Genomic DNA, 23,383 nt, shown 5'->3' on the forward strand with positions numbered 1-23,383 from the left:
TTATACTATGCCCTAATAGTATGTACTGCATTTGTCTAGGAGAAGTACCTACTTTTGACTAGTAAACAACACAGTATGCACACACTGGGACATACTAATACAAAACAGAAGTGATGACTATTGCCTGGACGACGCTGTGATCCTTAAGAAATTTAAACATCAGAATACAACTCATCTTTGCATTTAAGCATTACTTGTCATGTAATGTTTACTCTGTAGTTTATTGTTTCAGTGATGCATCGTTTATTTATTTTGTTTATTCTGTGTAGCACAACTAAACTCCGCCCTCTCAAGGTGAGTTGTGTGTAATATTAAGCCGCGGTCACACTAGACTTTGAGAATACAAGTATTTGTCAGACATTGCTGTGGAGAGCAGCTCATCAATATAATCTTTGGCTTCGTCCATTTGTGCTTTTCAGTAAAGAGAAAGATCACAAAGTGACATACCAGTTTTGTACTGGTCACAATGCTCCACATGATACGAATTTTCAATAATGGTCTTCATATGCAGCGTAATGGATTTCTGTTTGAAATATAAACAGAGAGCGCCATATGATATCGAATCACATATTTGTATCACATAAACTACAATACAAATTTTTGTTAGATGCAATGAAAAGGTGTTATATAACTTTAATTACACTAAATTTGTGCTCCAGCCACTTCTTGGCCTCCATTTTATTTTTCCAAACTCAACCAGACTCGACCAATAACATTCCCCGTGCTAGCCCATGCATAGAATAGGGTATATGTCGAACATCAGGTGACCAAACCGGAAAAGTGGGTTGATCGCTTCCGGTTGCCGGTATGTGCTATCGTAGCTTGTTCTTGTTATTATTATTATTCGTAGTATTATTATTTGTGTTATGTTCTTTTTTGTTCTAATATCTGAATGTATGTGAGAAGAAAATTCCTTTGTAAAAAGCTATAAAGTTGTAACGTGCTGTAACATGGGCTGCTTACACAAAGGAATAGAGAGATTAATCCATATGCAAGAAGGTTTAATTGTAAAATCCCCGAAGGGCAGGCAAACAAATCCAAATAGGGCAATCCAAAAAAGTAATCCAAAAAACAGGCACAGGTCGAAATCCAGAATATCCAAAACAGACAGGAACAGGCACAGAAACAGGAATAAGACAAAACTATGATGAATGTTTGGTAATGCAGCAGAAACATACATACAATACTTTGCAGAGTGATATAAGTTTGGGCCAATTTTATAGTAACAAACAGGAAGTGGAATGTAAAGCATGGCATGATATCAAAATAAAAGACTGGAAACAGAACAGGATATCAAAATAAAAGACCTAATAACAAAACACAACAGAAGAAAAAACATTTACAAAAGTACAATTTCTTTTACGGTTTAAGATTTTTACGAGCACATCCACTGGACATCAGTTAATTTCGTCTTTGATGGCTCCTAAAGGCATGTATGAAAACAGCACCATGTCAGCACACGTAGATATGTACACTAGATGTCGCCTTGTCTACGGCAGTTCATTGGACCGAAAACGTAAACTAGAGCCGCCATCTTGAAACAGGGCAGCCCCGCATCAGCGTTATTGTAGGCAATGGTGTAACGGAAATAAAATCACCATAAATCGCCATGAATGCTATTTTCTTGGTTTTCTTTTGGTTCGTTTCAACAGTCAGACATGTATTTAGCATTGAGTCCAGAAAAAAATTCAAGTTTTGATATTATGAAAATTTACTTTTTCTAACTATAATGCATAGTGCTGGTAACCCTAACATCCATACGCAGCACAAAAGTCCGGCATCGTCCATGAATTTGAAGTACAGACAAAGATAGCAGCTTTACCTAGCTACTTCCTATTACAAGACCCCTGTTCCAAGATGGCGGCAGGTTTGACGCATGCTTAGAACCCCAAAGCGACATCTTGTGTATATATCTATGGTCAGCATAGAGCATACAGAACCGGAAGTGATCTACTATGTTTAACAGGAATGCGGAAGTAAGGCAACCTGTAACCCGTAAATCACAACTTCAAAACCACAACTCACGACTCTGAACTGGGAGTACATCGATCTAGGGGTGCGTTCCACTCCAGTTTTAGACACGCACTCGCAAACTTCCCTAAACACTTCCCCTCTGGGGAATCCCAGTTGCCATTTTGAAGTGCGTTCCACTTCGTTAAGTGGACGAGGGAAGTTTGTATGGACAGACCCTCGCTCCCTTGGTCAAAAGGGAACGAGTCTACTTCATATGTACACTTCAGGCAGCTCCATATCCCACAATGCATCACGATTGTGACGTCACTTCAGCAACTTGCGCTTTGCACATGGAGGGGGCGGTCTCCACTTTCCATGTGATCAAGGGCTTAGGGCGATCCATTTGAACCCACTTCAAGTGTTTCAGCAGTAGTGGGCACTCGTACAACGTAAGCAATGAAGTACATTTGAGTGAACAAGACTGAGGGAAGTTAGCGAGGGAAGGTCATAAAAAAACTAACTGGAAGGCAGGGTAATACGAGTTCACGGGTGGGAAGTCACGGGTTTGACTGCCGTTCCAGTGCACTTTCACAGGTAGAAGGTTGTAAAAACACGGGTTACAGGCTGCCTGGAACGCATACTTCCAGTTCAAAGTCGTGGTTTTGAAGTTGTAATTCACATGCTCAAAAACCTACCTGGAATGCAGCATAAGTTGCGCATATACCTTATTGAGGGACAGGACAGTAGCCGTTTCTCAATGTCAAGGAAGGATCCTCAGAAGCCAGAATTTCGAGGATGCTACGTCATCGACGTCCATCGAAGGACTGTTCCAATGTCAAGGATCCTCAAAATTTCAGCCAAGGACTGAGTCCTTCGTTCGAGAAATATCCCATGTTTAGGAAAGGATCCATATGTGTATCCTTCGCGCTCTTCAGGAGCTGAAATCACCCACAATCTTATGCGCCCAGCACCGAAAGCACACCTTGACGCAATGACGTGCACTTGCTAGCCTGTTCCATTTAACGTGTTCTCCGAATGCTTAAGAGGAGCCTTGCCTAGCCTCTGAAGGAAGTAACTTGTAAGGACTAGTCCTGCCAAGGAAGTATCCTTGACATTGAGAAACGACCAGTTAAAGCGTATCGGACATTGGATTTGGACGTGCCTTGATGCTCTCATGCCTTGGAATGCTGTCTGCAAAGGCTGCATTTTAGAGCTTTCGGACGCAGCCCTCGTCGCACGAGCTTGTGTTTCTGGTTTGATATGAATGAAAGTCAATGCAACGAAAATTCTAGTGTGACTGCGCTTTAACTCGTCCATCATATTGGAATGGTATGAAACCCAGTGTTGCCACTGGTTGGCGATTTCCTCTGGAATCTGATTATTTTAAAACTGTTGACATGAATGTTATTCTTGTAGATTAAATGGAGTGGAAAGATTTTGTTCACCTGTTGAAAATATTAGGGTAATATTATTTTATTTATGACAGTAAAGTTTTAATATTTGAAAAAAAACGTAATTGGGATAGTTAGACTTTTACACAAATCTGGCAACACTGCCAAGCCCAAGAGCAAGCAAGTATATTGTGTGCCAACAACCGTACTACTGTATATTTATTAAATACGTGCTGCTGTCTAGACCCAAACATTTTAACTGCTTGCAAAATACACTAAGACAAAGGCCTTACCGCATTTAAAAGTTACTGTATTTTAAAAATGTGCAATACTGAGTAATACAAGATTTGTAATACAAGATTCACAACCAACTAACTACCAAAGGCTAAACAGTAAAAAGCTGTGAGTGACGTCTACATATATGGAGCGGTCAAATGTTGTATTTATCTATGGTTTGAGTGTCCATGGATATACACTTCGAATTTTTAACTAAAACAGTAGACCACCCAGGAACTTAATGGATACTAACATACTATGATTTGGGAAAAACAAATTCTAATTAGTATAGTAGTAATTAGAAATAGTATTTAGGATGGATAGTATGCAAATTTGGACGTAGGGGCTGTTCTAAGAAACATTGCCCATATAAGGATCCCAGGAAATAAAAAAATAAAAAAATCTACAATAAATATAAAAAAATAATAATAATCAATGTATTCTATAATAATAATAAATTACTCTATGTCTCTTATTACTAAATCTCTATAAACACTTTTTCATGCATTGCATATATAATAAAGTATCACAGTAATTAAAGCTAAACTGAATGGAAAACTGTTATATTTTATAAATGTTAACGATTTTTATGTAATAGGATATAATAATGTTTCATAGGCTACAGCATAATTAAACGTGCGTTTATATTTTTCTGTAGAAATACATTAGTGCTTTAGGGATGTGGTGATAACCGGAAGGCGGAAGTCCGGCCTCGTCGTCATTTCCGGTATGTCTGCTGCTTTTTGGTTGGTCATGACTGTGGCTTTGTGCTGCTCTCGCGCTTATGGACACTGTTTTTATCAACAGAAGCGATTGAGAAGTCAACAGGTGACAGATGAGAGTTTATCTGTGAACCTTTAACCTGTAAGTACACGCGCTGTTCAGTGACTTTAAATGATGTTGATCCGTTTGATTATAATAACACAGTTTAATGATGAACGGCCCGTACTGAGGCCGAGCAGACAGTCAGTCAGCTGATCTCATCTGATCATCTTTCATCATTGTGTCTGATTTTTATCTTTGATCTTCTGATCAGTATGTGGTGGTGGGGATGATGTGGTAAAGGTGGCTTTGTGTTTGACAGTTTAAAGCTGAGGTAATTGATGTGAATAGGCTAATAAACTAACAGGATGATATTCCCTTTCTGATCGTGTTATTATTATTGTTATGAACTCATTATTATTATTAACTCATCTACAGTAGACGTGTTATCTAGACGAACATGACATATAAATGATCATATAGGCTACTTGAAACGCATGTAATTATACGATTGACTTTCACTGATTCACTCGCCGCTTTATTAGCAGAGCGGCTAAATGTTAGCACAGACAAAACACATCCAGCCGATCACAGCTGTCATAACGTTACATACACGCATATCAGATCAGTCTGATAATACAGATAAGCAAATAAAAATCTGATCTCTTCGGTTGATTTGTGTGTTTGTAAGCGGTAGGGAAATCGCTTTATTTTGCGGTTATAGGACTGAAAACATGATGGCTGTGTCTGAACATCTAGTGAGCTCCCTACATAGAGCCCTAACTGGGCGTCAGTCACACCGGCAGCTTTAAAAACAAACTGAACCTTACAGTTTTTTCATATTATCACTGAATGTGCTTGAACACACTTGAGGGAACACAAGTGTTTTACTTAAACTGATCCAATGTGATGTCTGACAGACGTTAAACTTCACAATGCGTCTTAAAGGGACAGTTCACCCAATATATCATCTTATTGTTCAAACTCTTCATGGTTTTTTTATTCTTTTGGACTAAAACGCAGATAAATACAGTTTGAAAAGATGGTGAATACCTCAAAATCATCATTAAATAACTCTATTCATTTCAACTTTATTTTATAGCAGTTTGCACATCATAATAACTTCGCACAACTTTTGTCCTAAAGGCATGTTTGTGAACGGGTTTGGTGATAAATTAAAATATTAAAATATAATCCATTGTTTGATGGAAGTGTTTTTTTCTTTGTTCTGAACAACAAAAACCATAGGGCTTTGAACATTACAATGATAAATAACTTAATAATTACAACATTTCCATTTCCACACGAAAACAAGTACAAAAACTGACAGCGTTTGATAAACTGCTTCACAACTTCATTTGAATGTTCTGAATAAAAAAATGATAAGCATTTGCAATTTGCCAAAAAGACTGCCTGTGTTCAAAATGCAAATGTGATAAGCAATAATGTTCATGCAAATCAGATGATAAAGAAGCCATCTGTGCCATGCCCAAAATGCTTGCAAAGCCTCAGTTAAATGACTAATTCATATAAAAGCAATGATGACTTTGTCTGTCAAATCCAGGTTAAAGTCTCATAATCTGATGAAAAGATTTGAATCATCAAAGTTTATTTTCACTCATTGTTTTCAATCTTTGGCAAGACCTGACTCAGTCAATATCAAAGATATCAAGATCATATGAATGAGGCATGTAATAAGCATTGGGAAAGCATCTGTAATGGCCAATTGATGCTCATGTATGAGATAATTGTTTTAGAAATTAGATTATTTAGATTAGTATATATTCAAATATTATTTAAAACATCCTGTTTTGTTGCCAGGTTGAGGGTTCGTAAGACACAAATAATGTTCAGAACTGCAGCATATTAAACTGGATGGACCGGAAACATCCGCTTGATTTACACAGTTTTTTTTATAGTCTCAGTGAGGTTTTATTTGATAATACAAGCCTCTGCTTCATTAAATCGTTGCAGAATCTCTATAATTCATAATTCAGTTTTTCTCATGTCCTGCAGGTCAAGTAGCTTCATAACAGATCAAACATAATTCAGTTGCTTAAATGAATTCATAGAGTAACACTATATTTCTGAATGTAGAATAAACAAATTGTGACTGTTTGTTAAACAGATTTAGTTGCTTTGTAAACATTTCCAATCCTTTTACTTTCACTTTCGGCAGGTTGATGATTGTCCTGGGCATGCTGCATTTTTCTTGCATTTTTTTTTAAAGTCCCCATTAAATTAAAACTGACTATTCTTATTATTATTTTTTTGACTATGGCAGTGTTTTTTAAAAACTTTATTCATGCAGATTATTATTATTATAATTTTTTAATTAATGTGACCTCATTAACCAAGTTCAATGACGGTTTGGGGCGGAAGCATCCGTTAATCCCCCCTCTCCAACTATCAGTCTGCTGTGAATTCCATTTCTAAATGAAACTCATTCTTTTCTATATCCAGTCAATTCACAGTGAAAAACACAAGCCACGCTCACCATTTTCCTTGATATTCAATTTCACGGCACAATATGGATGTAAAGTCGATTGCGTGTAATTTTTACATGTGCATTGAATACTGTTGGGTGATATGCCCCATTGTGAGATCATCCTATTGTCACCCTATGACATTACCGATACACAATATTATCGGAGGGCAGGGCGATAGTTTACTCATTTATTTATTCATTTTTTAATCCACTTGATTGGTGGACAAAAAGAAGCTGATTTATTCTTAAGGGCAACACTGTCATGAACACAACCTTCTTAAAACTGATGCTATTACTCTGAGTGCGTCATTAAAGCTCCTGTGTGCCAGGAACAACTCGCTCGCTGATTTTAAACCCCTGCCTGGCTAACAACAACCTCTTTAGTGTAGGAAGGTGGCAGAGCCACGCGTATTACAAGCTCAGGTGCTAGGAGGAGTCCATGCTGCACGCATTCAGATCCTAGCAAGAGTTTAAGGCGCGCGCATTACAAGTCCAGGTGCGTGCTAGAAGAATTCTGCGCAAAGTGAAGCCCACAAACTCTCTCATACAAGAAAAGGCACCCAATGCGCATGTTAATGTGAAACTGATAATAATAATTACAATCGCCAACTATTGTCATGAAAGCCCACTCTCGGTCATATTTCTGACCTTGTTCAATACCTTGTTCAAAAAGAAATGAAGGCTTTCCCCACCCTAAACTGTAACTCATAGGACTGGAGTATCAGGTCTCATTTGCCACATACAGGTGTAAACAGGCTCCAGAAAGGTTTCGTGAACCTTTGTGATCAACAGATTATCTACTCACCTGTCAATCAGTAATTGCTCACATTTTTCATGTCCATGTTGTTTTACTTTTACATATTCTTATATCTCTTGCATTGAAAGCACATACTAGTGTAATTGCCTGTCTGTTAACATTATATATTATACAGTGAACATAAAAAGGATTTCACACCAAAATAATTGCATTGTATAACATTGATCAAAGCAGCCAGTTTTGCAGAGCAAGTGATGCTATAGTTTTATAGTTAAATCTGCTGTGGAAGTGATTTTTTTTTTAAAATGACACACTGTGTTTTAGAAGAGGAACCACAGGTGTTTTCCTTGAATAGTGTGTTTGTATGTTATTCTAAGCCTTGTGCATTGTTCAAATTCACTACCCTTTCGTGTTGTTTGGGATGAAAACATTCACTAAATTAAACTGCTATAAAAATGTATCGGATACATTTTTTAAATTTTTTTGCATAAATCTGTTAATGATCAAAACTACTAAATGTTTACAAAAATGTCAAGATTTTAACACTTTAATTGCAAATTCATAAATGATGTCACTGATTTAGGGAAAAAAGACACAAAATTGATATTTTTTCCCTTTATCCCTTATGTCAAAGATTAGTAAAAACATTGGCTTTGATGCATTGTTAGTTTTTGTGCAGCATCAGATAAAAAATTTTTCTCCCTCATTTACTGTTCGTGGCTGTTTTTGCCCCATTGACTTCCATTTCTAATGATATTTTTTATTGCAAAGCCGTGCCACCTTATAGGGCTGCACGATTAATCTTATTTTTATCACGATAACGATATGTACGCCCCAAGATTAGTTAAAGACAATCGTCGCGATTAATGTGTAAAGACACAAAAGCACAAAGCAGACGGTCTAGAATCAATCAATGTGTTTGTTTGATATGGGCGGAGTCAGAGTATACGGGGTGGATATTTGCAAGCGCGGTCTGTGTTATGGTAGAATTAAGTTGGCATCACGAGATTTACAGTCATTCATCTTGAATGAATATCATGGCAGAGCAACAAGAAGAAAGTGCAGAAATGCGTATCTTTGTTCCCGAAAAGTGTCATACTCCATTGTTTGGATATTTCGGAATTGAGGAAAGTGATGTTGATTAGGTAAGTTACGAGTCTTCTGCAAACTGTGCTTTTGTTTCGTCCAAACGTGAAATATCAAGATTTTTAAAAGCTGAAGACACAAGCTGCAACCATAAAAACCCCGACCATCCACAACATATATTAGAGCTCTGCATCTCAGCCTTTTTACGCCCCTCTGGTCGGGTTTCGAGCCAATTTTAACATCACAGTTGGTACGCGGGCCAGGCCTCTGGCTTTTTTTAGGCTTCATCTTTTTCTGTTTTTCAATTTAATTAATAGAAACATTGAGCCATTGATGATTGTAAAAGAAAGACGTTTAACCTATCACACGAGTCCGCTACACACGCACACACATGCATTCACAATGCACCTGTTGCAAAGGTGTTTAGCGTCTTGGTCATCATCAAAAACCTTAATTTAACAAACACAAAATGCTCTAAAATGTAAGAAATAAAAGATATTTAATTATTTTGACAGTTAAAACAAAACTAAACTGCTTTAATTGCTGTAAGAGTATCAGCTACAATTCAATCTGTGTAAGGAGTTATTTTTGCTATTTCTGCGGATTTCTTTTGCAAAATCTATGCAGAATTTTGTGGAATGATTTTAAATGTTTTAAAAATAGAATGGGAGCAGTGAATGTTACAAAACAATAAAATTTTATATTATATAAAATATATATAGCCTAATATTATATACATGGCTGTAAAGTGTAACAAAAATACTGAAGTGAATAGAAGTTCTTCACTTAGAGAATGATCGTGATTTCTAATCGTGATCAAAAGTTTGAGCAAAACAATAATGATCATCATTTTTCCTGGAATCGTGCAGCCCTACCACCTTATTATCATGCATTCTTGATTGTTGGTGAATTTCCCTTTGTGAAGAGGTAAAATTTGTCATTTTGCTGTTGATCTCAATGTGACACCATTAACACTTTTGATAGCCTGTGCAAAAACAAAGCTTAGTTTCTGGCTTGTACATGCAGTTATATGGAGTATATACAACGTTATTGTGTGTGAAACATTTCAAAACATTTTCCCAAAATATGTGTCGAGTCGATATAAGATTTGTCACCAAAATCAATCCATTTACTGAAGCAGAGAAAGTAGAGGCCAAATTAAAACTCAAAAGCACCTCATAGTGGATAAAAACGTCCACAATTATACACATGGGTTAAAGGGGCATATTTTGGGGATTTCATTTTTCGCTTTGCACAGACTACAGAGAACAGCCGGTTTGGTCTACAGCCCTCTACTTTCCGTATACATGCCGTTAATATAAGAGTTTTTGACTAACCCACAGGAATATGCCAGTCGCCAGCTAAACTAAGCTATATAATTAGGAAAATAAAACATAAAAAAAGAAATGTTGATTGTTCGGTATTTGGCCTTCGGCTAAGTGTTTCATTTTATTCGGCTTCAGCCAAGAATTTTACTTTCGGTGCATCTCTAAAATGTATATGTATACAATTATATTTGACTTGTGAATTATTATTTTAAATATGTGACACTGACGTCTTTTTCGGTGGGGCTGATGAAAACTTGAACCACTGGCCCTACCAGGCCAGTAAAAAAAAATGTGTTTGAGCTCCAGCACCAGATATTTATGTCCGTTTTTGTTTTGATAATCTGTTTATTTTTGTTATCGACTGTAATGCTTTTGCGTTCTTCATCTCGCAGGTTGCCAGATCTTGTGGAGGGTTTCGTGCTGGTTCATGTACAGAGGAAAAAGGGTGAAACTTGAAGATCAAACTGAAGGTAGTTGGAAAAGGTAGGGCAAGATTTTCCTGATGTTTTCCCCGAATTGTTCGGGACTGTAACTCTAATGGCTATTACCTGCGCTCAGTTTTACAGCTGTCAGAATGACCGCGGTAGATGACATCACAGACAGCACAGAAGTGGTGGAGATGGAGGACGTCCCCTCGCAGTTTTTTGTGGAGAAGCACTCGTGGGATGGCCTGCGCGACATCATTCACGGCAGCCGGAAGTACTCGGGAATGATCATAAATAAAGCGCCGCACGACTTCCAGTTTGTCCAGAAACACGACGACTCTGGACCTCACTCACATCGCCTCTACTATCTTGGTAAAGTTCTCCATGATCCTGCTGTTTTGAACATGTTTGATTTCATTTAACCCTATATAAAGAGTGACACTATCTGAGGTATCTGCTATCTTGTCAATGCATGACATTTTGTATCAGTCAAAGTAAATATAAAACTTCTGGAATGTTTTTTTCCCTCTAGGAATGCCCTATGGAAGCAGAGAAAACTCATTACTGTACTCTGAAATTCCAAAGAAGATCCGTAAAGAAGCTCTGCTGGTGTTGTCCTGGAAACAGATGTTGGATCACTTTCAGGTATCAGTATTGGGACCTGTGCGATGTGTTGATGCGTTTCCTCAATACCTGCAGCTACAGCACGTACTTGATTTGCATTTGTCCCATAGGCGACTCCGCACCACGGCGTTTATTCCCGAGAGGAAGAACTCCTACGTGAGAGGAAGCGTCTCGGGGTCTTTGGCATCACGTCCTACGACTATCACCCACAGAGCGGCCTTTTCCTCTTTCAAGCGAGCAACAGCCTTTTCTATTGCCGTGACGGGGGTAATAACGGCTTCATTGTGAGTCTAGTGACGTTTTACTCTCGCTCTAATGTTTAAGGAAGATGCGTATGATGTGACCTCATGTCTGAAGGTCATTTGATGTTTAGCAGGGTGCCCCAATGAAGCCAGTGGAAATTAAGAGTCAGTGCTCAGGGACACGCATGGACCCTAAGATCTCACCCGGTGACCCCACTTTCGTTGCCTTCATCAATAACAATGACCTGTGGGTGACGAACATCGAAACTGGAGAAGAGCGAAGACTGACTTACTGTCATAAAGGTTTGATTGTCTTGATCTGTTGCCATTGTTTCCAGAACACTCAACTGTATGTAGTAATATGGAGTAATCCTATCTGTTGTACTGAAATCTTTATGAATGATTTATAGTCGGAGACAGTGATGTTGTTTCTAATAAAAGTATTCAGACATCATGATTGGTCAGTTTTGGTTATATGCTGAATAGGTTTTTCTCTCTGTTTTGCTCTATTCCAGGATTGAATAATGTCAAGGACGACCCAAAGTCAGCTGGCGTTGCAACATTTGTGATTCAGGAAGAGTTTGATCGCTTCACGGGGTATTGGTGGTCTCCAGCTGCTCCTGAAGGTTACTTCAATATCTATCAGATCTCTGTTGATATTAACTCATTCCCAGACACTTTTTTTGTTTTTTACAAAAGTTTCACAAAATGACTTCCATTTTCAATGAAAACCCAGCTGGTGTGACCTGAAGGGTCTGTCTTATTGGTCAGCAAGTGTTTATTTGCTGACAACAGAGAGACAATTTGACACGACCACCAAAGACATAAACAGATGTGTAGATGTCTATATGGCTCTGTAAGGTAAAGCATCTCTGTGCATACTCATATGTTTTGTGTTTTGCAGGTGCAGGCGGGGGGAAAACCTTACAGCTGTTGTATGAGGAGGTAGACGAGTCAGATGTTGAGATTATTCATGTGCCGTCTCCAGCGCTGGAGGAGAGGAAAGCAGATGTGTACAGATACCCTCGCACAGGTGTTCAGAGTCAAGATTTAATATTACTATCAAGAACACTTTTCAGCTTGTGACCCACAATGCTCAATATAGTGCTGCCAGATTTACAAATGATAAATTTTTAATTACTTCAATAAATCACTTTACTGAACTGGAACCAGGGTTGGGTCTCATAAAGAAATCTTCCGATTTCGGCTCCAGTTCTGCCCAATGATTCCCGGTTCCGATTCCATTATAATAAGAGAAATATGATAAATTATGCTTAAATGTAATGTGCAATGTCACTATATCATTTATTTCTGTTGAATTACTCCTCGTAAACAGTGGCTCAACGTAATACATGTTCATGAGTTAAGACATGGCTATTTAAAGTGATCGCTCCCAGCGCTTTGCCCGTGCACCGCATCGGAAGCGCTTTTAGAACCGAAATGTAAGAATTACGCACAGTTCCCGTTCCTTTTAAAAAACGGTTTTCAGTTCCAACCCTAAATGTAACTGTAACATGTATTGAGAGGTTTTTGGGATTGTTGGGTTTAAACTATAACAGATGTCCTCATGACCTTCTTTATGTTTTTCAGGGAGTAAAAATCCCCAAATTAGTCTGAAACTAGCAGAGATAAGAACTGACCCCCAGGGCAAGGTGGGTGTCTGCTACCCGAGTTCTCCTTTTGTGTGTTTACTCCTCAAGCAAAGACTTTATCACGATGATGTGTTTCTTTATAGATTGTAAGCACACAAAACAAAGAGCTTGTGCTCCCGTTCACTACGCTCTTCCCTGGAGTCGAATACATCGCCAGAGCCGGATGGACTAAAGACGGCAAATTGTACGGTTTTGTTCATTGACTAATTCATTATGGAATTACTTCATTTGATTTTGTACTGTTTTTTTTTTTTAGAAACTGTATGAGACCTTTGAATTAAAACACAAAACAAAATTTCAGTTGTTATTACATAAAGATAATTGGCTGTCGAATCTGTCCATTGGTACGGTGTGTCTGTTATTATTCAATGTAATTTAAGGTTTTATCTCTCTCTCTCTCCAGTGCTTGGGCAGTGTTTCTGGACCGCAGTCAACAGAAGCTACAGTTAGTCCTGTTACCGTCTGCACTCTTCATCCCTGTGGGCGTGGACGACCCGCAGTGGGCGGAGCATGTGGAAGCCATGCCCGAGGGTGTCCAACCCTTCATCATCTATGAAGAAATCACAGACATCTGGATCAATGTAAGATTCATCATACATTATCTGTTTCCAATATGTGCCAGATCAGAATCCTAATAATATAAAAAACTAATATTGATCCATAAGTAGTATTTTCAATTCTTTTGTGCATGTGACACAAAGAAAACTGCGCACATTACATTGTGGGATACAGTACCTATGCCCAGCGCTTTGTTGCAAATTGACCCTATTGTCAAATTAAACATTTCATCGCGGTGTTACATGAATGCAGATACAAATTCACATACTGTGCTTTTGATATTCTTTGACTGTTTGACTCTCACACTGTTTTCAACAGGTTCATGACATCTTCTATCCCTTCATTCAAACAAATAATGACGAGATCACCTTTCTTTGGGTGAACGAATCAAAAAGCGGCTTCTGCCATTTGTACAGAATAACCAGCGTTCTTCAGGCCGGCTGCCAGCAGTGGTCACCGGATTACAGCCCTTCAGACGGTACAACGTTACTCACGATTCCCCAGAGTTTCCAATGTGCGTGATATCTTTATTTGAACGACTTTTACCGTCTCTGTTTAGATGATTTTAAATGCCCAGTAAAAGAGGAGGTGACCCTTACCAGTGGAGAGTGGGAAGTTTTGGCTAGACATGGCTCAAAGGTTTGCTATGTGTATTATGAAAGTTTAATGATGTCCTTCATACAGAGCGGTTCTTTACATTAAACCTGACTCTTAATTTTGCAGATTTGGGTAAATGAAGATACCAAGCTAGTGTACTTCCAAGGCACAAAAGACACCCCGCTGGAGCATCATCTGTATGTCGTGAGCTACGAGTCTCCTGGAGAAATAGTCAGACTCACTAAAGCGGGCTTCTCTCATAGCTGCTCTGTTAGCCAGGTCTGTGTCTTTGTTCGTGCGTGCGTGCGTGCATGTGTGTATGACAGGATGTCCTCTTCCATATATTTCAGACATTGAAAGTAAATGGGAAATGGACCTCGGTGCTCTCGTTTGGGGCTGCAACTAACGATTATTTTATAATCGATTAATCAGGCATTATTTTTCTGATTAATCGGATGAAAACATAATTATTTACTCAATTCGATTTTTTCTTATTAAAGCTAAATAAGGCACTAAATTATTGTATTCACGTGTAGAAGTGTACTTTTAAAAGTGCAAAAGCCTCACACTACTACATGATTTTGATGCGTTTACACCAGCTGCGGTAGAGGCGGCAAGCGCAGATGATTAACATGTTAAGTCAAGGCAAAGACACGATTAGGCATCCTGCGTTAACCAATTAGGACCTTGCTGTAGTAGTGACGTGATTACAGGAAACGAGCGGAGTCTCAGAAGCCCCTCCCATGATGCAGATTTGCGCGTGAAATTCTAGTCATTCGAGAAATTCACACGCAAATCTGCATCATGGGAGGGGCTTCTGAGAACGAGGTCCCGGCATGTTCAAGCGGCAAACTAGACGCAGTAGATGCGTATTTGCCGCCTCTTCCGCGGCTGGTGTGAACACAACGTAAGATGTAAAATAAATCTTTGGTGTCCCCAGAGCACATATATGAAGTTTTAGTCTTAAAATATATAGATAATTTATTATAGCATGTTAAAACTGCCACTTTGTAGGTGTGCAAAAATGTGGCGTTTTGGGCGTGTCAGGGTTGTGCCGATAGACAATAGTATTGTGTATCGACGATCTTCAGACATATCGCCAATGGCAGGCTTTCATGGTGATAGTCATGACGATAGTTGGTGAATGGTTATTATTATCATCATAGTTTTACATTAACACATTGCATGCTTTTCCTCGGATAAGGGTTTGTGGGCTTCACTTTACGCGGAGAGCTTGTAAATAGAGAATTCCTTCTTGCACGTACCTGCACTTAATGCGCGTGTCTTGGACTCCTTCTAGCACTAAATCCATCGCGTCATGAGCAGCTGCGCTTCTCTCTGTCTCACGTGCCCGCGCTCTCGCATCTGTCCGAAGTCTTAACATAAACTAAAGTAGGAATCCTTATGTTTTTGTTCAGTTTAATGCTTTTCTTGCGAGCTGAAGCAAACTTTACTTTTTGATTAAAATATGACCCGCTGCATTTTGGCGCCTCTCTCACTCTTGCGTACGTGCAGAGAGCTGCGCTCTATCCGAAGTCAGATCACTAGATATTAATCCTGTTTATGATATGCATGTCAAGGAGTTGTGGCAACACGTCCCTCGTGTTTAAAATATGATCGTGTTCAATGTGTTTAAAAAGGCACCTCTGACTGAGAGCACCACTGCTTGACACGAGGAGCAACAGCACTAAACAAATGCATTGAATAGTTTGTATGTGCGCGCACGTGTGTGTGTGTACGCAGATGCATGTTTTTACCGTTTAGTAAGTAATAATGGTTAGGGTTTTAATGACGCGCTCGCATTAATGGCATCAGTTTTAAGAAGGTTGCGGTCATGACAGTGTTGCTCTTGTTCTTTTTTGTCCACCAATCAAGTGACTTGTCATAGTGAGTAAACTACTGCCCCGCCCCCCGATACTATCGTGTATCGCCGATCTCACAAGCTGACGATAGGACGATCTCAAAATGGGGCATATCGCCCAACACTAGGGTGTGTCATTTAAAACTCACAGTAACCGGAAATACGTAATCGTCGTGTAAGCGGAGTTCCTGTCAAGCGTCAACACACTAGAAAAACATAAACCCGGGCAAGTTTAAAATGGATCAAAGAGTCTACACAATTTTGTTAACGGATTTGCCAAATATTACATTTGCTGATGTGACACGACTAATGGAGGAAAACTTTTTCCATGAAGAATTTGTCCATAAATTTCTAGGTAAGTAGAGAGCGAGTTTAACTGTTACTGAACTGTTAACTAAAACGACACATTATAAGTCTCGCCGAATAGCCTGAATCCACTTCTGTCAAACTTCACCATCAACAGGGAATTGATGGAACAGATACGGCTTTTTACATTTCCTTGACTGCGGAGGAAGTAGATTTCCGCGACGATTGCGTATTTCCGGTCATAAATACGGAAGTTGTGAGAAAGGTCTATAGTGCTGTCAATAATTTTTCTCTGACATCATAAGGATAGCTACATTTCAGTGACCTTATTTTTCACTCGCTTGCAGAGAATGGTTTACTAATACTAAGTTACTGGGTTCATCCTTTTCACATTTTCTAGGTTGATTTGAAGAACTGGGAACCCAATTATAGCACTTAAACATGGAAAAGTCTGATTTTCATGCCATGGCCCCTTTAAATAAAAAAGTTTGTGCAGCTTTAAATAATAAAACCTCTTTTAATGTCAAAATAAAAATAAACAAAACGTATTGAATCTACATGGATGTGCTGGTGAGGAAATGTTGCCACAGAATAATAAACAGATTTTAATCTTCAACTTTAGACCTTGATGAGTATTAATATTATTAATTATTTAAAAAAATAAATAAGCCTTATGATATGAAAGCCTACATCAGTGGTTCTCAAACTGAGGGGACCTAAGATGGTGCCAGGGGGCTCCGCTTTTATGACATTTTATAAAATAGATTATCATTTATCATAAATTCTTTGTAATTAAATATGGCTACCAACCAACAGCACTACATTGTTTCATTTCATACATTTTATTTAATTCAGATATTAAGTTTTGGGATGTTTTATGTAATACATTTTCTTTGGTAGGGCCACGTAGGGATGCACCGTTTATTGGGGGGGGGGCTGCACGCCGAAAAAGTTTAAGGACCACTGGCCTACATTGTTGCGTTGTTACAGTAATAAAAACCTAGATTACTCCCTTACCTTAAATCAGATGCTTAGTTTGTGGTTCATTATTTTATGAAGACCCAACAACTATTAAACAAATACAAACTTATATTACTAAATATTACAGGACGATGAAACCGTTATTAACCAACATTCTTTTGTGGTTGCCAGATTTGCCTAACAAAACCTTGGGTACGACAGTTCATTGGACCGAATGCGTCAAATAGAGCCGCCATTCCTAAATATAATCCATATATCAATAAGCAGCACAAAAGTCCGACATTATCCATGAATTCGAAGTACAGGTGGAGATAGCAGCTTTACCTACTGTAGCTACTTCCAATGACAAGACCCCTGTTCCAAGATGGCGGCAGTTTTGACGCATCCTTAGAACCCCAAGGTGACATCTAGTGTAGAAACAGCGCCAAACTTTAATTATAAGCACACAGCTCGCAATGTATGAAGCAGACGTGTGTCCGTGCTGCCTGACGGTGGTGCAGGAACATGTGACATCATAATCGATAATAATGGATAATGAAATCGAATTATTATTGATTCAAGGATTAGTTGTTGCAGCCCTACTCTAGTTGTCCAGATTGTTTGCATTTATCGATCTGTAGAAGAATGTGTATGAGCACAGGTGTTTAATGTTTCTAGGTAACATCGCCATCTACTGGCCTGCGTAATACAGCATTTTTAGATGTTTTTGGGGATTGTCATAAATTGTGTTTTGGCATCTATGTGTTATAAATCATGTGCTCTGTAAGCACTGTTTAATTTACTTGTCTCTTTGTTTCCATTACAGAACTTTGACATGTTTATTAGCCACTACAGTAATGTAAGCACACCGCCGTGTGTTCATGTATACAAACTGACCGGATCTCCCGCTGATCCTCTACACAAAGAGTCTGAATTCTGGGCCAGCATGATGGAAGCTTCAGGTGAGAGATGCCCCACAGATCACAACAACAACAACAACCAGAACATATCTCATCTACTAACAACACGCTTGAATTGGTCCTCTGCAGGTTGCCCAGCCGATTATGTTCCTCCTGAGATATTTAGTTTCCCTGCAAAGTCTGGCTATCAGCTCTACGGGATGTTGTACAAACCACACAACCTAAAAGACGGCAAAAAACATCCCACCATCCTGTTTGTGTACGGGGGTCCGCAGGTCAGTCGGTTTTAAACTTTGCTTTTCAATCAGATTCTTTTGTTTAAAGTTTAAAGACTGATGCACTCCTCTAACACTTTGACTTTTTTTAGGTTCAGTTAGTGAACAACTCTTACAAAGGTGTGAAGTATCTGCGTCTCAACACGTTGGCGTCTCTTGGCTATGCTGTTGTAGTTATAGATGGAAGAGGGTCGTGCCAAAGAGGCCTTAAGTTTGAAGGGGCTCTCAAAAACAAAATGGTAACTAGAATTCACAATCTAGTCTCATGTGGGCAGATATTTCCCCAAGGGCTTTCTTAATACACATGGACCTGCTTTCACAGACTAGGCTTAGCTTAAATGAGGATATTAAAGCCTTTAGAAACATGGTGTGCATCTCGAGACATAACAGTGACACTAGCTGACATATCTTAAGTTATTTTCTGTTAAGACAGCTCAAACATTTGTTATATTAATGTTTTAATACACACATATCTTAAGTATTTAAAGTATGTTTTAAACAGAGATGGTGATAGAGAGGCAAAGTTATAGATTGTAGCTTTATGTTTATTAGGCCTAGAATGACCACATAAATATTCATTTGGCTGATATCTAAAATGATCAGTCATAATTAGTAGTGTTTAAGTTCAGATCTATAGGAAAGCTCATTGTACTGCCAGACATGTGTGCAGTCTGACTCCGGACAGATCCATTCAGATCAGAAGTGATGATGATGTCATATGATTGATTTGTTAACGCCTGAACCCGAGAAGCACATAGTCTCACATTACACACATCAACACAGCTTTAAAAAGTAAACCTGCAGCAAACATGTGCTTTATTTAGACACACACACACACACATCTGATCAGGTTGTGTGAGACTGTGATGAATCATGTAATGTTAATGTGTGAGTGAAAACATTATCCGGCAAGGCTGTCGGATCTCATTTTATAAGTTGAGAAAGAGTTTGACATTTGAACATAATGCAATACTGATCGCAATCTCCTGTTGTTCGCTCGGAAGACGCCACAGCAGATCAGACTCGCCAGGTGGTGGGCTAAAAACCCATATGACAAAAAAAACTATTTGGCCAAAAATCAATTTTAAATATATGCGTAATCCTTTTTGTAAAAGTAAAGCTTAAATATATTTTTTTTATTTAAAAATATATTTAGTTTTTTGTCTTCATATGTTAACATATCAAAAAAATTCAGAGGCAACAAATACATTTCAAATTTTACAGCCAATACAGCAAAAAAATCCTGACCAAAATATAAAAGTATGTATAAAATATAAAATTATTAGTGCTGGGCATAGATTAATCTAGATTAATCTCATACAAAATAAAAGTTTTTTTGCATAATATTTGATTTCGCACTGTGTGTAAATATTATGTAAATTTAAACACACAAACATACAAATATACACATAAGAAATGTTTTATTTATATATCATTTTTAATTTATATATAATATAGAATATATACAAATATAAATAAATATATATACACATGTAAATGTTTCATAAATACATATATACATTATAATTACACACAGCACAAACTCATATATTTAGAAAAAAATACTTTTATTTTGTATGAGATTAATCTAGATTAATCTATGCCAGCACTAAAAATTATGTTATGTTATGCCTATTATGTTTACAGGCTTGTAATATACAAAGTTTTTCTTCCAATGCAAAGTGAATATAAATGCTTTAAATATATTTCAAAAAATACCCAGAAATAAATTTTTGTAAACATATTTCAGCATTACATATTTTTGGCCTTTTTTGTTTATTTTGATATATATTTTAAATTATGTTTGATAATTTTTTTTGCTGTATGGAAATGACTCCAGAACAACTCCCATAAATGAGGAATGGAGCTATATCTAGACAGCAGAATATCAGATAGAGACCCAGATCTCTTCAATTTGATCATAAAGCATCTGTCACCTGTAAACCACATAAAATACATGACAAACATATAGCGTGAGTATTGAATGTGTCTGTTGTCTTTCTCAGGGTCAGGTGGAGATTGAAGATCAGGTGGAAGGACTTCAGTTTGTGGCTGAGAAGTATAAGTTCATTGACTTAAGTCGTGTTGCCATTCACGGCTGGTCTTACGGTGGATTTCTGTCTCTCATGGGTCTCATTCACCGGCCAAACATCTTTAAGGTGAGTTTTACACCTGATCCAGCGCAATGACTTGATTTAAAACCAATATGAGTTTCTTTCTTCTTCTGAACTCTGAAGACTGAATGTTTAAGCTGCTGAACGTACTGTAGGTTCGTATTTTAAAGGATTACTCCACTTTCATAAAAAATCCAGGTAATTTATTTACCTCCCATGCCATCCAAGATTAAGTTTTTTGAGGAAAACATTCCAGGATTTTTCTCCATATAGTAGACTTTATTGGACCTCAACAGTTTACAGTGTCAAAGCAGCTTCAAAGGGCTCTAAACAATCCTAACCGAGACATTAGGGTCTTATCTAGAGAAACCATCATCATTTTCACAAAAAAATTAAAAAGTACTTTTAGCTGTGTGCCAGACGCGACCTTAAGTTTTATGTAATTACGTGGAAAGGTCACGCATATAATAAACTGACACAAAGACATTAATTAGTATCATGACATGTCTGAACGCTCCTCTTTCTCCACACTTGTAAACACTGGAGTGGTAGTTTCCCATACCTCATGCGTGACCTTTCGATGCGATTATGTAATAAGTAAGGTCACGCTGGCACGTCACACGTTTAGTGCAAGACGAGAAGTTGTGGTTTAAAAGTCCTTTTTTTGTATGAAAATGACGACTCTTTTACTAGATGAGACCCTTATGCCTCGGTTGGGATTGTTTAGAGCCATTTGAAGCTGCATTGAAACTGTATACTGTTGAGGTCCACTATATGGAGAAAAATCCTCAAACATTTTCCTCAAAAAAAACGAATTTCTTCTCGACTAAACAAACAGACAAACACATCTTGGATGACCTGGGGATGAAATCAGATTTTTTATGAAAGCAGAGTATTTTTTTTAACACTATGCTTTTATTATACAGACAACAGCAGTATGTTCTTCCACCAGCAGGTGTCGTCTCAGAGCGCTTTTTCATCAGAAATTGGAATCTGTGAACTTTGTCATGACATTTTTAGCCAGGTTAAATAAAGAGACATGAGTTTCTCAGGCTTTTCCACTGATATCAGTGAGACAGGATGGGAATAATCAGTTCTGTATGTTAGTCAAGCAGTGTCATTTGAGCTGTGTGACTATAGATATAGAGATGATCATATGTGATTTAATGTTCTGTACTGTAGGTGGCAATAGCAGGAGCTCCCGTGACCGTCTGGATGGCATATGACACCGGCTACACCGAACGTTACATGGACGTGCCTGAAAATAACCAGCAGGGCTATGAGGCCGGTTCAGTAGCGTTGCACGTGGATAAACTTCCCAATGAGTAAGATACTGAACAATCCTAAACCTCAGAAATGACAAAAACATAACGTAAAGCATCTCTTCACGAGGCTGTAGATTTATAAAACGAATGTGTTTGAGTTGATTGTCATATGAGTTGGTTTCTTGATTCACTGATGGGTTCTTGTGTTGTCGTGTTTGTCTCAGGCCAAACCGATTACTCATTTTACATGGGTTTCTCGATGAAAACGTGCACTTTTTCCACACCAACTTCCTGGTGTCTCAGCTCATCCGTGCGGGAAAGCCATATCAGCTACAGGTATGGAAAACTCTCTTAACTCTATGATCTATTTAGGATTCAAACATTTCAGGATGTACAACCACCACCAATGTTGCAGTTTTAATGAGCATCCATATACATACCGATTAGGATCTCATTTTATTAAGGGTTAAGAGGTCTTTAAGAGGTCACTTTAGCTTAAAATCTTTATGAATGATAATGAATACATATAAATGAAAGGCATGTATGTTCCCTGTAGATTTACCCCAACGAGAGACACAGTATCCGCTGTCCGGAGTCTGGAGAACACTATGAGATCATGCTACTGTACTTTCTCCAGCAACACCTCTGATGCGAGTCTTCAGTCGGCCCTTTGCTCTCTCACGCTCTTTCTGGACGGAGCGCCAGACTCGATCTGAACGCGCGTCCACACACTTTTAACAGAAGGACACATCCGCCAGCGACTCTTTACCCCTCACTAAACACATCTCCTTTGATTTAGTGCACATCTAAGAGATGTTTCATATTGTGCTCCCCTCAAACATTTATGTTGCCAAAATGTGTCTTTCTTTTTTTTAAATGTCTAGTTAGTAGCTGGTGAGAGGACGGAGGCCGCAGACACGCTCTTATCATGCTAACTTCTCCTTTAACTTAAGCTTTTTCAGTTCTATGAATGCAGTCGTGTTTTCAGCGTCTCTTTGTGGACACCTCTCATATAAGGACACCTCGCATTACTACCTGCAGTTCATATTTTAAGTGTGGATTATTAAAGGAACATATTTTTTATGACGCTCTTGTCTTTGGTCATTGTGTTGAATGTAATCCACTGCTGAGTTTAGACACGTAGTACAACACACAAACTGATGATGTATACAACTATATGAAGGCATCTACACGTGTGTACAAACTGAAATACACCTCGGATAAAAGCGTCTACAAATATGCTGATCACCTGATGTACCGAATGTTTTTGCTTTATATGGAAATGCTCTCTTATTTAGAGATGCACCGATTATCTGCGGTAGATTGGTGGTTATTTTAACTTGCATGAACTACATTCGAAAGATTAACATTTCTGATTGTTATTCATTCATATAATGACCATTAAAGGGACACTCCACTTTTTGTGACAATATTCTCATTTTCCAGCTCCCCTAGATTTAAACATTCGATTTTTGCCATTTTGGAATCCATTCAGCCGATCTTTAACATAAGTTAGCATAAAAAAATAGTCCCTTAGTAACTC

At 38.2% G+C, this 23,383-nt stretch overlaps 1 protein-coding gene across 2 annotated transcripts; it reads left to right on the top strand.

The window, feature by feature from the left end:
* Positions 1-4,328: 4,328 nt before the first annotated feature.
* dpp9 (dipeptidyl-peptidase 9) lies at positions 4,329-22,926 on the top strand. 2 transcript variants are annotated; one of them, XM_065247817.1, is made up of 21 exons: positions 4,329-4,484; positions 10,434-10,524; positions 10,600-10,838; positions 10,999-11,111; positions 11,201-11,374; positions 11,464-11,635; positions 11,848-11,958; positions 12,237-12,365; positions 12,923-12,984; positions 13,068-13,168; positions 13,388-13,565; positions 13,861-14,020; positions 14,102-14,181; positions 14,266-14,418; positions 18,093-18,228; positions 18,316-18,461; positions 18,554-18,700; positions 20,468-20,620; positions 21,758-21,900; positions 22,065-22,176; positions 22,397-22,926. In XM_065247817.1, the coding sequence occupies exons 2-21, from the start codon at positions 10,469-10,471 to the stop codon at positions 22,487-22,489; spliced, it is 2,658 nt and encodes an 885-aa protein (XP_065103889.1). In that variant the 5' UTR covers positions 4,329-4,484; positions 10,434-10,468; the 3' UTR covers positions 22,490-22,926. The 2 variants fall into 2 exon arrangements, with proteins under 2 accessions (XP_065103889.1, XP_065103890.1); XM_065247818.1 differs by having other exon boundaries at positions 11,467-11,635.
* The last annotated feature ends 457 nt before the right edge of the window (positions 22,927-23,383 follow it).

Source organism: Paramisgurnus dabryanus, chromosome 11, assembly GCF_030506205.2.
Source record: "Paramisgurnus dabryanus chromosome 11, PD_genome_1.1, whole genome shotgun sequence".
Classification (NCBI taxonomy): Eukaryota; Metazoa; Chordata; class Actinopteri; order Cypriniformes; family Cobitidae; genus Paramisgurnus; species Paramisgurnus dabryanus.

Bases quoted from the DNA above. Each gene is read 5' to 3' on its own strand.
- dpp9 (XM_065247817.1), top strand. From the start codon at position 10,469: ATGTACAGAGGAAAAAGGGTGAAACTTGAAGATCAAACTGAAGGTAGT. The intron at 14,419-18,092 runs GTCTGTGTCTTT...TTTCCATTACAG, and splicing joins ATAGCTGCTCTGTTAGCCAG to AACTTTGACATGTTTATTAG. The intron at 18,701-20,467 runs GTAACTAGAATT...TGTCTTTCTCAG, and splicing joins GGGCTCTCAAAAACAAAATG to GGTCAGGTGGAGATTGAAGA.